Source organism: Carassius gibelio, chromosome B10 (genome assembly GCF_023724105.1).
Source record: "Carassius gibelio isolate Cgi1373 ecotype wild population from Czech Republic chromosome B10, carGib1.2-hapl.c, whole genome shotgun sequence".
NCBI classification, from domain to species: Eukaryota; Metazoa; Chordata; class Actinopteri; order Cypriniformes; family Cyprinidae; genus Carassius; species Carassius gibelio.
Window position 1 is genome coordinate 25,480,782 of NC_068405.1, and position 9,222 is coordinate 25,490,003.

The window sequence follows — 9,222 nt, forward strand, 5'->3', positions numbered from 1 at the left end:
TATATATATATATATATATATATATAAAAATCCAGCATTAACTATTATGATTTTTTTTTTTTTTTAAGGAAATTATTCAGTTTCTCCGGTAAATATTGACTTTTAGTCATTCCTATTTATTTAACGCAGAAACGTCTAAACTATACACACACACACACAAAATAACGGTTCACGGTTTTCCGTTTGTGGTTTAAAATCTTCTCAGCCAAAATGTTTATTAATTTAATTATTTTGGTTTTGTCCTTGGGACTTTTAAATGCGCTTTGCTGACGTAATCATCGTGCGCCACGTGGGACCACGTGTCATCGGCGAGATCACGGAAGTAAACAAACAGTGACTCTCCGCGGACAGAACACAACTCTGAACCGCTAATCCGCGGTGTTTGTGGCCGGTGTGAAGATGGACAGCGTCGGCGAGGGCTGCACGGAGCTCAAGCGCGAGTATGACCAGTGTTTTATTCGCTGGTTCTCCGAGGAATTCCTGAAGGGAGACCGGAGCGCGGATCCGTGCAGCGAGTTATTCCGCAAATACCACACGTGTGTTCAGGTACCGCCCTGCATGGATCTATATAGACGCATATACAAGTGTGTAAGGTGCGGGGAATGAGAAATTTGAGCTGTCAATTACTGATGCTCACGTGTTTATCTACAGAAAGCCATCCAGGAGAAGGACATCCCTGTAGAAGGTGTGAAGTTCATGGGCCCGAACAGAGAGAAAGCGGACAGCTGATGGCTTGGTTGTGTTGGATATGGACCAGGACAGATGTGATGGCGTCATCAGGACGCTCGGACTGCAGCGATGACCCTTTGATGGACAGACACTTACTGATGAGACTGAAACTGTACATCCAGTGCTTAGCCTGATAGTGAATGGTCATTAGAAAGGGGCATGCTTGAGCTGTCAGCTCTCTAAACATGCAGGAGAAGGCATTGTGCAGCGAAAAGGGTCCAGGTGTCGGCGTTTTCTCTGGAAGCTTGTTACGTAATTATTAAAGGTAATTGCTACATTTTGTTTAATTGGTTCTTGCCCTCCTCACAATTGCAAATCGGACCCGAGTTTAGATTTAGATTTTAGTTTTTTTGTTTTTACTAAAGAAAAAAAGCTTTCTCTTTTAATTTTCAAAAATTTTTTCTAAGTAGTTTTTTTTCCACTGCAGAATATAAATGGGTAATTTTGATCTTTTATCTTAAACAGTTTGCTTTTTGCTTGCAATGTTTTTTTCTTGTAAAAGAGTTTATCATATTTTGACTTTTTCTTATAATTGTGAAAAAGAAAGGTAAATTAAACTAAAGTTATTTACTCTTACCATTCTTAATTTTTTTTTCATGAATTCTGAGTCTACATTATTTTTTTTTTTTTTGTATTTTTAAATGTATATTTTTTTTTTTTCTTTCAAAAATATCATGTTCTTAGAATTCTGACTTGTCAATGTCAAGTGTATCTCAGTCCATTTTTCCCTTCAGAGTTATAAACTTCTGAGTTTACATCTTTCAATCTTTCTGTGAATTCAGATTTTGGATCTCACATTAAATACTTTTTTTTCACACTTTACCTCACAGTTCTGTCCCTTCGCTCATTGCTTATTCATTCATTATAGAAATATAAAAAAAATTATTCAGTTTTAGAAAAAGGCATGCTATAAATTATGGCTCTGATAACAACAATATCCAACACTACTGGAACCTAATTACACCTAGAGCGTCAAATCAGAATAAATCAGTCTATAACACTAATTGAACACTTAATTTAATGGACTAATCAAAAGTCTGATGATGCCAATTAGCCTGAAATGGGCTTCTCATACATTTAACCCAATGCATTTCCATGCGTTTCATCAGCTGTGATTGTTTCTCATTTGTTACCAATCTAAACATTTAAACATCATGTGGATAAATGGCTCAGATAAAACAAAGGACATCTTATGATTTATATATGCAACTACACAAACATCTCACTAAGGAAATATTGAGAGCCCAACATAATTAAAAAATATTAACTGCTAGAGATTAACACATTAAATTTATTAACTACATTAACGTGGACTAATAACAAGCAATATTTCTAAAAGTATTTAATAATCTTAATGTTTCAACATTTGTTAATCAAGTATCTGTTAACATCCGTTGATGCATCAAGAACCAGCATTCAATAATGCATGTTTTAATTAATGCACAATAAACCAATTTATTATTGATAATTCAATGATTGCATATTTTAAACCCTGTTTCTAGGTTTTCTCTTATCATTTCCATCACTCCTGCAAAACAGCAATTTCTTAAAAATGACTCGATGTAGAGTAACTTAGATTCAATGCTTTAATTGGAAAAAAATTAAAATAATAATGCATACAATCATCACATGATACAAAACGAGAAAAAAACAAGAACAAATTCACATGGGGAGATTCCAGAAAAAAAATAACATTTTTAAAAACTTTCAGCCTTTTATGCAAATCATAAAAAATTAATAAAACAGTCGATGTCTATGAAATGGATCCGATTAATCACAAACAAACGTCAATATTCAAAAAAGACAAAACAGGTTATTCATCCTCAGATCGTTCACAATCATAACCACATCTGTAAACATATGCAGCATCATTAACATATCCGCAAGCTCTGCGTGAACTGAACGGTGAAGAAGGCCATCAGGGTCCTACACTGGAATGTGAATTACGCTGGAGAAGGCGCTCATCGATAGTGTCGCGGCGGAGGACTGTGATGCTGCAGCGGCGCTCGGCGGGACGGGGGGCTGTGACGGGTCATGTGACGCGGGGGCGATCGGTAACGGGGCGGCGGTGACCCTCTGCTCTGGTACGGGGGTGAGTATCGTCCTCGAGATCTGGAGCGGGAGCGTGAGCGACCCCAGCTTGTGCCGCGCTCCTCCATCACTCTGATGAAGGACGTCTCTCCCTGAGACACAGACACACAATATTCAGAAACACAGACAGCCACAAACCACAGACACACCGGACAAACAAAAAACTCACACACAAACATATATTTGTAGGGATGCACCGGCTGCGCGAGCGTATACTGTACCGGTCCGTGCCCTGAACACGGGTAGACCGTGAAGAGATGTTCAGATCAACTTCTCACGTGTTGGATGAGAAACGAAACGGACAAAACTGAAATTTTTTTTTTTTTTTTTTTATTAGAACTTGCATACACGTTTGAAAAGCCAGAAATAAACGACAGTTCTGCATTAAGATGATTATTTTTATTTTACCTTAAAGTTACATAGACTTAATTTGATTTAAAAATCACCATGTAGCACACTGACAAAAAGTGTTTCATTCACCCAATTAAAACATTTTAGGGTAATGATTCACATCTATATTTTTTTAGTTGAGACAATAAGTTATTGGGCTCAAGTAAAAAAATATAGATGAAAATCATTACCCTAATTTTAAAAAAAACAAAATTTATTGGATGAATGAAACAGTTTGCATCTTTGTTTTATTCGCACAAACATTATTGGATTTTAACATTTTGGAAAATGTATTTATATAGCAATTTTATTTAGTCTCACCGGTAAAGACCTTTTTTTTATTTAAAACCAAATTTAAAAACTAAAACAAATACTGAATGCTGATTTAGAAACATCTTATTGAACGTGTGTTGATTGTGTTGTTTGGACTGAACTATGCAGTTGTTGCCTTTAATTTCACAAGGTTACAGTTAATATTTATATTTAAGGCCAGTTCTCTGTAGTTTCAACCCAATTCAAAAACAAAAGCTAAATGCTGATGTCTGTACCATCTGTGTTTGTATTGAATGTAGGCTACTTACTGTGCAGATACTGCTGTTAATTTCAGATGGTTACAGTTATTGTTTTCAATAGCCAAAAGCAAGTTTGGCCTATTAAATACCAAATATCTTGTTTATGCACACTTTCCTTCTTTCTTGTTTGTTGCTTAAAATAAAAAAAGAAAAAAATCGGAAATCGATAGCGGAATCAGGCAGTTTGCTTGTAAAAAATCGGTATCGGCCAAGAAAAATCATGATCGGTGCATCCCTATATATTTGTATAGGATATACAGTCAAACCAAAAGTTATTCAGACACCAGATGCTATAGTTGTGACCCTGGAGCACAAAAACAGTCAGAAGGGTCTTTTTGTTTTGTTTTTACTGAGATTTATACAATTTTCCATTGAGGTCTGGTTTGTCAGTGTTGGAAAATATTTGCTTTTAGAGATGCAACTATATGAAAATCTGGAATCTGAGGGATGCAAAAAAAACCTAAATATTGAGAAAATCATCTTTAAAGTTGTTCAAATTAATTCTTAGCAATGCATATTACTAATCAAAAATGTAGTTTTCATATATTTACAGTAGGAGGTTTACTAAATATCTTCATGGAACATGATCTATACTTAAAATCCTAATGATTTTTGGCATAAAATAAAAATGTATAATTTTGACTCAATGCATTGTTGTCTTTTAAGACTGCTTTTGTGCTCCAGTGTATTTAAATTAAACAGCTTAATAATTTTTTGGTTGTAATCGATTACATACCTTTCTATCAGTTATCTGACATTATCAAGATGAATTTGTTCTGACTCAAGAGTTCTTAGCTTCTTAAATGTGCATTAAATAGAAATAAATGGTAGATTAAAACTGCAATGCAGTTTACATTTGATGCACCTGAACTCAGAAGTCTAGGCTACATTAGTAGATCATATGCACAAATCTTAAACTATAGACTCACATATACACTAGTTTAAATGTTTGGGATCAGCAAGATTTCTTTTGTCTCTTCTGCTCACAAAGGCTGCATTTATTTGATCATAAATACAGTAGAAATAGTGAAATATTATTACAATTTTAAATATCTGTCTTCTATGTGAATCTCTGTTAAAGTGTAATTTATTTCTGTGATGCACAGCTGTATTTTCAGAAATCATTCGGATGGTAATAAACATTTCTAATCACTATCAATGTTAAAAACAGTTGTGCTGCACAATATTATGTGGAAAGAGTGATGCATAATATTTTTCAGAGTTATTTGAGGAATAGAAAGTTCAAAAGAACAGCGTTTATTTAAAACATAAATCTTTTAAAACATTTACATTTCTCAACTTTAACTTAAAAAAAAAAAAAATGTAATGCATCCTTGCTGAATAGAAGTATTACTTTCTAAATCTTACTTACCTCTTTTAAATTGATTAATAACTTATAACAGATCTAAAATGTAATAAATTGAGAACAAAAACACAATTATAGTTTTTAAAAAGACCTTAAATGGAAGTCAATGTTAGTGTATCAGAAACTATATATGATACACAAAAATATCAATGTGTATAATAATAGCAATAAGTCCCAAGAAGCTGTGGTTTACAATTCATTTATAACAGCTAAGGAGCGTTGCTAAGCATGACTCAAAGCGGGGCTTACTGTTTTTATAAAACGGTTATTCCATAAACATAAAGGTTTCACACAATATAACAGAGGAAATAAAGTGTAATGTTATTAATAAAAACAGTATTCTTCCACCAAACAATGTAGCTCCTCAGAAACAGTTGTGGTTGCTACAAAGTGGTTGCCGGGCAACAGACAGAAGTAAACAAACGGTGTATGATACTTTGTAGCGTAATTTAGAACGGCTTTGAACACGGCTCAGCCAATCAGAATCAAGGAGCGGAACTCTCAGGTTTATAAATACATATCTTCCCACAGGAATTCAAATCATTAATGCATGAGAAGATAAAGAGCAGTTAGAGATTAAACAATAAACTGTTTTAGGCAAGGCACATTTATTTTAATCGAACAATCTTTTTAGAAATAAATAAATGAAAGCCCAGAGGGATGAAGTGATTTTGTCTGACTGTTAAGTTTAGGACCCTGACCTGATGGGATCTGAACTCGGTGCTGTCCAGGCGTCTCAGAGCGTACTCCATGTCCTCTCGTCTCAGGAACTCCACCACCCCCTCGCCGTCACGCTGCACGTCTGCGAAACACACGTCTCCAGCCTCCCGCATGTGGTCCTTCAGATCCTGCCAGCTGCCGGAGGGAGGAAGACCTGCACACGGGTCACAGCTCGTCTGAGAGCGCTGCAAACATCTGTGTCAGATCAAGATGACCACGCTTTGCACAACAACTCAAGCGTTCACATCCGTTACAGTAAATCATTATCAGGAAGTAAAAAGTAAAGGTGAATAATAAAAAAATAAAAAAATTGTGTCATTATTTACTCACTAAATCCATCTTCACAACACACATTGAGATATTTATAAAGAATTGGAGAGGTTTATGTCTCCACAAAAGGTAAAATAATTTGAGGTTTTTGATGAGATACGATCAAAAAGATCTGTTCATCATATACAGAAATGAAATCACTTCTTGATTCGTGTGAACTTTTAAATTTCTGAATATTTAAAAGACTTGTTTGATGGAGAGATAGAAAACCCCTAGGGTTTATCATTAAACTTCGTTTTAAAGATGAATTCTGGGTTCGGTGAGTAAATGGTGACTACTTTCATTTTGGGGTGAACTGTCTCTTTAAATACTCTTTCGTTAAATTATTGAGTAACTTCACTATCACTAATACTTATTTATATACTACTACAATTTTTGTTAATACTGTGAATTAAATTTTACTTTTGTATTATTTTTTAAATGAATGTCTATACAGTTGCTTTTATTCATTTAATTTCAGTATTGGTTATTTGACTACAAGATAAACTAAATGAAAATGAGAATTGTTGCCATGGCATCTTATTAATAATTTGAATTAAATTTAGCTTTTATATTTTCCATTTTTATTTTAAATGTGGTTAACGTTTAAGTAAATTTTTGGTTTTTTTTTTTTTTTTTTTTTTTTTTTTTACCATTTCTGTTGTTTTTAAATGTCTATACAGTTTTATTTATTTTATTTAAATTTTAGTTATTTTATTACTAGACAAACTCAAAAATGAGAATTGTTGCCATGATAACTTTTTAATAATTTTAATAAATTTTAACTATTTTATTTTCAGTTTTCATTTTAATTTTAGTTAAATTTTTTATAATTTTTGGTGTTTTTACCATTTCTATTGTTTTCAAACATGTCTATACAGTTGTTTTTATTCACTTTTAGTTCAATTTTAATTATTTTACTACAAGACAAACTAAATGTAAATGAAATTTGTTGCCTTGGCAATCAGCTAAAAAATGTAATTTTATTTAGTTTATATTTATATATTATATTTTCACAATGATATTCTAGATTTTTTTCTACATTTTTAATAGTTTTAGTAACCTACAATATAGCCCTGTGATACAATTCACTGAAGTAGTTTTATCAGGACTATTTTAATTCTTTTTATGGAGCCTCAAACCTCGTAACTCACCCGTCACAATAACGCGAAACTCAGATCTGCGCGATGGAGGTCCAAACCGTCCCCGCGGTCCTCCTCCTCCTCCTCCTCCTCCTCCTCCCGCAGGTCCACTAAACTTGGATCCGGAAGATCGTGGATATTCCACACGCAGCTTACAGTCTCCAAACCCATATCCATTCCTCCCAAAGACGGCGTCCTCAGCATCCCTAGAGGAAGAGAGGAAAGTGCTCCTAACTTTCGTTCTACACGTGAAAAAGCCTCGTCCGTGTTCTCGGAGGGCAGCGCGACTCACCGTGGATCCTCAAACCGCACGAAGGCGAACGGGATGGTGCCTCTGTTGTTCTTCAGCTCAATATCACGAATCTTTCCGTATTTGAAGAAGAGATCCTCAATGTCCCTCTCTTGGACGTCCATGGGAAGGTTTCCCACGTAGATCCGTCCGTCCGACATGGTTTCAATCCCGCTGGACCTGCAGCCTTCGAGGAATTACAGCGTTTTTACAGCGTTGAGAACATCCAAACTCTAGTCCTTCCTATTAAAGCCTCTATTTATAAGTCTAAACTCTGGCGGCTGCAGAACATGACGAGTTCAAGAAACCCAGACACAGGAGCCTCCAGAACCACAGTCTGAAAACAAACTTAAAAAACAAGGAGATTCAGTTCAAATGCACACTTATAAATCATGAGGATATTAAGTAAAGATCATGTTCCATGAACATATTTTGTAAATTATTTTCCTAGCGTAAATATATCAAAACTTAATCTTTGATTAGTAATATGCATTGCTAAGAACTTCATTTGAACAACTTTAAAGATGATTTTCTCAATATTTAATTTTTTTTGCTCCCGCAGATTCCAATATTTTCAAATATTGTCCTCCTAACAAACCATACATCAATGGAGAAATTATTTTTTGTATAATGTATAAATCCTAATTTAAAAAAATTGACACTTATGACTGGTCTTGTGGTTCAGGGTCACATGTGATCAATATTAAGTGACTATACTTCAAGCAAAGGCCTAGAAAAATGACTTTTAATATGAAAAATGCCATGCAACATATATTTTAATAGACTGGAGATAACAAATAACTCTTAAATAAACCTCTTGTATTTCCTTTGTAAAGAGAATCGCTATTCAAATATATGTGTTTGAATATTTTATACTACAATCAGTTCATATTTAATCATATTTTAATTCTGCAGACTTTAAAAATTTCATAAAAGAAGTCGAATGCAAGCAAATCTAAGGACAGCCATATCTCATCTTACGGATTTAATTCGTTATTCAATTCAAAATATCAACCTATATCCGTTCATTTCCACTAGTATATAGTATTCATCTTTTTAAGAAAAATCTAAAACTGTAATATGCGTGTTTAATAATAACAATACAACACACTCATGTTAGCATACTAGCTATTAGCTTCTTTGTTGAGACAACTGCTCAAAGCAAAATGTAAAAACAGCAGGAAATAACAAGGTCGGAGTTTTTTCTCATGCACGAATGTGTAAAAGATTGAATATAACCGATATTAATAGTTTGATTCACCTTTGTAGTTTGCAGATCGTGATGAGGACCGAGGATAAACACGCGCACGCGCTTCCCCGGATCAGGAAGTGTCCGATACCAACTTCCGCCCCCTTCAGACCGAGACGAGCAACTGCATAGCACGGCTGACACAGCATAAATAAATATAGGGACCGTTTTCATCTTAAATTATTTTAAATTTTTATTTTATATCATTTTAGTCATTTTTTTTAAATGTCAAAAATGAAATGAAACGAAACAAAACGAAAAAAATATTAACCTCTTGAGAGCCAACTTTTTTTTTTTATAAACAATAACAAATAAACATAGAACAAAAACATATGGGGGGATGCAATCACAATTAAAAGGTAATT

At 34.1% G+C, this 9,222-nt stretch overlaps 2 protein-coding genes across 4 annotated transcripts; one reads left to right on the forward strand and one right to left on the reverse strand.

Annotated features, from left to right (window-relative positions):
- The first annotated feature begins 282 nt into the window (after positions 1 to 282).
- Positions 283 to 1,558, forward strand: triap1 (TP53 regulated inhibitor of apoptosis 1). Its single transcript, XM_052566775.1, has 2 exons — positions 283 to 546; positions 652 to 1,558. The coding sequence occupies exons 1-2, from the start codon at positions 400 to 402 to the stop codon at positions 727 to 729; spliced, it is 225 nt and encodes a 74-aa protein (XP_052422735.1). The 5' UTR covers positions 283 to 399; the 3' UTR covers positions 730 to 1,558.
- A 743-nt stretch (positions 1,559 to 2,301) lies between these two features.
- Positions 2,302 to 9,003, reverse strand: srsf9 (serine and arginine rich splicing factor 9). Of its 3 annotated transcripts, none has more exons than XM_052566772.1 (5): positions 8,870 to 9,003; positions 7,612 to 7,956; positions 7,332 to 7,525; positions 5,850 to 6,022; positions 2,302 to 2,912 (listed from the first exon to the last, which is right to left on the reverse strand). In XM_052566772.1, exons 2-5 carry the CDS (start codon positions 7,767 to 7,769, stop codon positions 2,691 to 2,693), a joined length of 747 nt encoding a protein of 248 aa, XP_052422732.1. In that variant the 5' UTR covers positions 7,770 to 7,956; positions 8,870 to 9,003; the 3' UTR covers positions 2,302 to 2,690. The 3 variants fall into 3 exon arrangements, with proteins under 3 accessions (XP_052422732.1, XP_052422733.1, XP_052422734.1); XM_052566773.1 differs by having other exon boundaries at positions 7,612 to 7,945; positions 8,870 to 8,987; XM_052566774.1 differs by having other exon boundaries at positions 7,612 to 7,795; positions 8,870 to 8,982.
- Between the last annotated feature and the right edge of the window lie 219 nt (positions 9,004 to 9,222).